General features: G+C 37.6%; 1 protein-coding gene across 6 annotated transcripts in view; it reads left to right on the top strand.

Annotated features, from left to right (window-relative positions):
• The first annotated feature begins 68 nt into the window (after nucleotides 1–68).
• Nucleotides 69–6,000, top strand: part of CIT (citron rho-interacting serine/threonine kinase) — an 89,036-nt gene continuing 83,104 nt past the window's right edge. For 5 of the 6 annotated variants that reach the window (XM_054006943.1, XM_054006944.1, XM_054006942.1 and 2 more), the window contains exons 1-5: nucleotides 93–188; nucleotides 1,333–1,474; nucleotides 2,769–2,944; nucleotides 3,668–3,769; nucleotides 4,452–4,594. In XM_054006943.1, the coding sequence (XP_053862918.1) occupies nucleotides 93–188; nucleotides 1,333–1,474; nucleotides 2,769–2,944; nucleotides 3,668–3,769; nucleotides 4,452–4,594 (659 nt within the window). The other variant, XM_054006946.1, reaches the window with a different exon arrangement.

Genomic DNA, 6,000 nt, shown 5'->3' with positions numbered 1-6,000 from the left:
CTTTTAAAATTTCCCCCTATTCAGAATATCTCCACTTGACAGCCCTTCCAACTTTCTTTTTAGGATGTATATTTCTGGGGTAAACTGTGAAGATGTTGAAGTTTAAATATGCTGTGCGGAGTCCGACGGAGCCAGCTTCCATGGAGACCATAGCTAGCCGTGCTTCTCGGCTGAACCTGCTCTTTCAGGTATAGGGAAGCGGGCATCAGACCTGATGAACTGCATCTTGTTTTCATCTATGTTCACTGTATGAAAATGTCTTGGGTTGTGTGGGCTACCAACTTTTGCCCAACTGATTTTTTGGAGGATGATAGAGAGGCTTCTTGCTAGAAGCTCAAAGTCTGCACCTAATTTGCATAAAGTATAGATGATTGCTGCTGACTATCTTTTAATATGGAGCTGTTGCTCACATACTATACATTTCAGATTAAGATGAAGCATTTGATGCTAAGTGGACTCTTCTGAGATGAAGATGGAACATTGCATGCTGGGACCTGTAGTCTTTGCAGGCTTCTCACTTGCACTTGAAGATGAGGGTAGTCATAAGCATCATTTGACTAACTAGCTGCACTTCAAGCATCTTTTTTTCAATTAGTGTCCAGGATTTAAACAGCCTTTTACTTCAAGTAAGAGTTGCTATGGTGATTGCCTAGATCAGGGGTTCTCAAACTTCATTGCACTGTGACCCACTTCTGACAACAAAAATTACTTCACGACCCCAGGAGGGGGACTGAAGCCTGAGCCCATCCAAGCCCCACCTCCCAGGGAGGGGAGGACAAAGCCCAAGGCAGGGGGCCGGTAATCTGAGCCCCGCCACCCAGGACTGAAGCCCTTGGGCTTTGGCTTCAGCCCCGGATGGTGGGGCTTGGGGTTGGCCCCGGGTCCCAGCAAGTTTAATGCCAGCACTGGTGACCCCATTAAAATGAGGTCGTGACCCACTTTGGGGTCCCGACCCACAGTTTGAGAACTGCTGGCCTAGATATTCCTGAAGCACATGGCAAAATCCATGGGCTAGTATAAAAATAGGACAACTTAAATCAGAAGCATTCTAAGGACCTAGAAAAAGAACAGGAATGATGTGATTTGGCCTTTTAGCTGCCTTTTTTGAGTTTTCTTCAAGGAAAAAAGTAAAACGTTTGTACTAGTTGTGTACATCATTAATCACTATCTGATGTATTTAAAACAAACCTCTAAAATATTATTTGTTTAATTTCTGAAGCAGTGATTTTTTTTTTGTTATGGATAATATATAATCTGTTCCTATACATATGTTATTGATTTGAGGCTTTTCATTATTGTCTGAGACTCCATCTGCTGTTGCTTTTTTTTCAGGGGAAGCCACCCTTTGTGACTCAACAGCAGATGTCTCCTCTCTCCCGGGAAGGCATCCTTGATTCCCTATTCGTTCTTTTTGAAGAATGCAGCAATCCTGCTTTAATGAAAATTAAACATGTAGGCAACTTTGTAAAAAAGTGTAAGTTTTCTGAGACTAATTCTAGAACTAATTTGATGGATAGTAGTTAAAAGTATGGGCATTTAAATAACAAACTTAAATGCATAAAGCGTTAATATTGCTGTCTTTGATTTGCTTCTGTAACTGACTTTGTATGGGAACCTCCTGCATTTATGTGGAACTCCCCTGAACTTATTGGAGCTCTGTACATATGCAAAGGTCCAGCTGCACAGTCAGCTGAAGGATTTAAAGTGCATCTTTTCTAATGTGATTTTGTAGTTATGATATAGTTCTGGTTCAGGAGGCACTTCTATTTTAAGCCCCTCAGAGTACTGCATACAGAATTGTTCTGGCTATAAACCATTGACAGATATGAACAAATTGGAAGGAATTTGGAGAATATGAGAATAATTAAAGGCTTGGCAGGACTGATTTAAGAAGGAAGATAAATATTTAATTATTTTAGCCTGGTGTAATATTTTAGATACCATGTATTATGCATGGTGTTTTGTGTATGTGAGCGGGTTGGTGGATATATCCTGTAAGCAGTAGGTTGGCACCTAAGAATTTTTTTCAGAGTAAACCCATTTTACTAGTGATATGCTGAGATTCTAAAGAGAACTGCATTATAATCAACTAGCATTTTTGTTAAGATCTAATTGCACAACATTTAGTTAAACAGAGTTTATAAGACTATCTATAATAGTTCCATCTAGTGACTTCCAATTATTACATATAGAGTGAAACTACTAGTGTTTGAAGACTAAAATAATGGAGAGAGAGGAATTGATTATCATGATCCAAGGAAGTATAACAAGAAATAATAGGATAAACTGAGCAAAGGAAAATTTAGGCTGAATATCAAGAAAAAATTGCTAATAATTTCTGTTAGATTATAGAATAGTCTCTCTCAAGGGAAGTTGTGAGTAAGTGGTGAAAACCCTGCCATTGACTTCTAAAACTAGACTGGACAAAGTACTCTGACACAGTATAGAGTCTAATCTTGTATTGGCAGAGAATGATTGAGATGGTCTAATAGGTCTCCTTTATTTCTGATTTCTCTGATGCTATGAAAGGGGCTGAGTTACGGTTGCTGTGCAAACTATCTTTGAATTTCCTGACTCTAAAATCACAGTCATAACTTTGCATTTGCATTTTTTAATAATTAATTATGCTTGATGTAGGTAATCAAATTATAAAGTGATTTAATATTTATTGAGGGCTTGGAACTAAAGGAATATTTCTTCCTTTGCTAAAACTGTAATCATCACAAAATGTCACTTGTCTAATGTAAAATAACTTCCATTTTATGCAGATTCAGAGACTGTAGCTGAGTTACGGGAACTGCTGCCCAGCGTGAAGGATTTTGAAGTAAAAAGTGTGGTGGGAAGTGGTCATTTTACAGAAGTACAGGTGGTGAGAGAGAAGGTGACTGGTGATGTCTATGCTATGAAGGTGATGAACAAGGAGTCCTTGTTGGCACGAGAACATGTATGTGCATTCATTTATGGTATATTCTTTTAATTATGTCAGTAAACCTGCACAGTAGGCCGTGAGCATTTTCTGTCCTCTATTATTAAACTTTGATTAAAAACTCTGATGGGAAAGATGGTTCTAACTTGGAGTAAAATGATATAATAAAGAATTACACTAATATTTCATCAATAAATTCCACCTCATGGTGTTTAAGGTGATTTGGGATTATTGAATGAATTGCATTTAAGGTAGCATTATAATTTAATGTTTCACTATGTATTTATTGCAGAATTGGTCGTAGGATGCTCGGTCCTAATTGTGCTACCATGGGTTCTTGTTCTTGTCTGATTTTCTTTTTCCTCAATTGGCGGTGGTGGTATTATTTACTATTTTTATTATGGAAGTGTCTAAAAAGTGCCAAATGAGATTGGGGATCCATTATATTAAATATTGTGCAAACGTGTAATGAGAGATGGTGTTACCCTGGAGAGTTTCCTATCTAAACAAACAAAGCAATGAAGTGTGGGAGGGGAAATAGAGGTACAGAGAGGTGAAATGACTTTCCCAGATCACACAGCAGGTTAGTGGCAGATGATGGTTTGTAAGTAATTTTTGAATAAATAGCACATTATAAGCTTATGGCAATGATGGATGTTCCTCTGGAGCTAGGGAATTCTAATCCATTCTGCTACTTTTTATTAGGATTAAAACTAATCCATTTTTTGTTTTGTTTTGTAGGTTTCGTTTTTTGAGGCAGAACTGAATATATTATCTAGGAGTAGCGGTACCTGGATCCCACAGTTACACTATGCATTTCAGGACAAAAAAAATCTGTACTTAGTAAGTGTAGATTTTTTTCTCTTCTGTGGTGTTTAAGGTTGAACTTTTCTATGTTTGTATTAAACAGCATTGTGGTGGCTGGAAGTTGAACCTTTCCTTCTGTAAATTCTCCTACACTATAATTAGGCTTGGCAGAATTTTTGATTTTTTTTTTAACAATTTCAATGGATAATATTGATTTTTTTTTTAAATTTATTGTAAGCATTTTTTCTATTTTATCAATGTAACTTTTCAGAGTTGTGCAAAATTATAGGTCCTAAGCGCTTTTTTTTTTTTTTTTTTTCTCTCTCCTCGCAGTTTTGGGAAATTAATCAGAGTCAGACAATGAGGTGTGTGTCAGACAATAATTATTTAATGACAGACACTAAGATTCAAAAAGTTAAAGCTTTATAAATGTTAAAACAAGAAACTGTCAACATTGTATGTCAAAATGTTAGCCTTAAACTCTAATAAGCAACATTTTTCTTTCTTAGCCTATCTGTAAATTTCTATCATCAATAGATATAGTTTTCAATCAATTTGTGTATGTACAGTGAAATTGATGTTTATCTACATTTACTGATAAAATACAATCCTTCCAAGCCTAACTATAAGATTATCTGGCCTATGTAGTATTTAAGGGCTTAATGGGATGTCTTTTTGTGTGTCTGAACTACAGCCATGTCTCTAAAATTTCATTCAGGTTATGGAGTATCAACCTGGAGGAGACTTATTGTCACTCTTAAACCGATATGAAGACCAACTAGATGAAAGTATGGTGCAGTTTTATTTAGCAGAGCTGGTTTTGGCCATTCACAGTGTGCACCAGATGGGCTATGTACACCGGTAGGTGGGCATCTCTTTGAAATACACTTATGATTTTATCATTATAATTCTGGAATGAGTATTGGAGTGGTGAACTCCAAATCTCATATGACATCTATTCCAAGGTCTGTCTTTCATACATGTTAGGAAAAAAATTAGAAAACAAATTATACTCCAGCTGCAGTTGTAGCTGAAGGCATTAAGTTTGGTGTAAACTCTGAAACTAATATGAAAGGATGGTGACAGATATGTTTGGAAGCTCAGTTACATTGTTTTGTACTATAGAAATATGAAGACATTTTACAACACTTGAGTTTGGATGTTTTTGGCACCAAATAATAAAATAAATTATTTGAACTGTTAAAAATTATTGAGGTGAGATGAGTGCTTTGGTAAAACAAAGCCAATATAGTATGAGGAGAGGCTGAGGGAACTGAGATTGTTTAGTCTGCAGAAGAGAAGAATGAGGGGGGATTTGATAGCTGCTTTCAACTACCTGAAAGGGGGTTCCAAAGAGGATGGATCTAGACTGTTCTCAGTGGTACCAGGTGACAGAACAAGGAATAATGGTCTCAAGTTGCAGTGGGATAGGTTTAGGTTGGATATTAGGAAAAACTTTTTCAGTAGGAGGGTGGTGAAGCACTGGAATGCGTTACCTAGGGAGGTGGTGGAATCTCCTTCCTTAGAGGTTTTTAAGGTCAGGCTTGACAAAGCCCTGGCTGGGATGATTTAGTTGGGGATTAGGTCCTGCTTTGAGCAGGGGGTTGGACTAGATGACCTCCTGAGGTCCCTTCCAACCCTGATATTCTATGATTCTATGTTAGAGTATTTAGGTGCATGTATGCATTACAAGAATTTCTAAGGAACCCATCACCCTGGTACATGGATGTTCATTACAATCTGATACTCACCCCAAGTGTTCAGTCGTATGGACAGACAACACATATGTTCCAACCAACAGCAGCTGCTGCATGTAGGGCAGCAGGACACAGACTTTTAACAACTAGAAGACTACTTGGCTTTGAATGGAGTTTGAAAGAACAACAAAATAAGCTGGTTATAAGGACTTGGGTTGAGAACCATGTGATGTTGCATTGTCATTCAAGTTCAGCACATTGATGTGTCATGAAATAGCAATGCAACACCAGCTCCTCTCTTCTCTTTCCTTTCTGGTGGAAGAAATACATTTGTTATTAATTGTTGGTTCCTCCACGCTCCAGTGGGGAAAACTCAGTAGCTGACTGCCTAAAACCAAAGTTGTGAGTGGAGCAACAACTGGAAGTCTGGACCCCACAGAATCCCTATGTAGGGTTATGAAGAACAGCATGCAATTGAGGTGACACAGATTGAGTAGTAAGAAGATGTTATGTAGAAGTGACAGCAAGGAACAGCTACTGACTGGCATAGAGAGATTACTGATTGTATTG

Source organism: Malaclemys terrapin, chromosome 16 (assembly GCF_027887155.1).
Source record: "Malaclemys terrapin pileata isolate rMalTer1 chromosome 16, rMalTer1.hap1, whole genome shotgun sequence".
Lineage (NCBI taxonomy): Eukaryota > Metazoa > Chordata > Testudines > Emydidae > Malaclemys > Malaclemys terrapin.
This window is presented reverse-complemented; position numbering and strand designations above follow the sequence as displayed.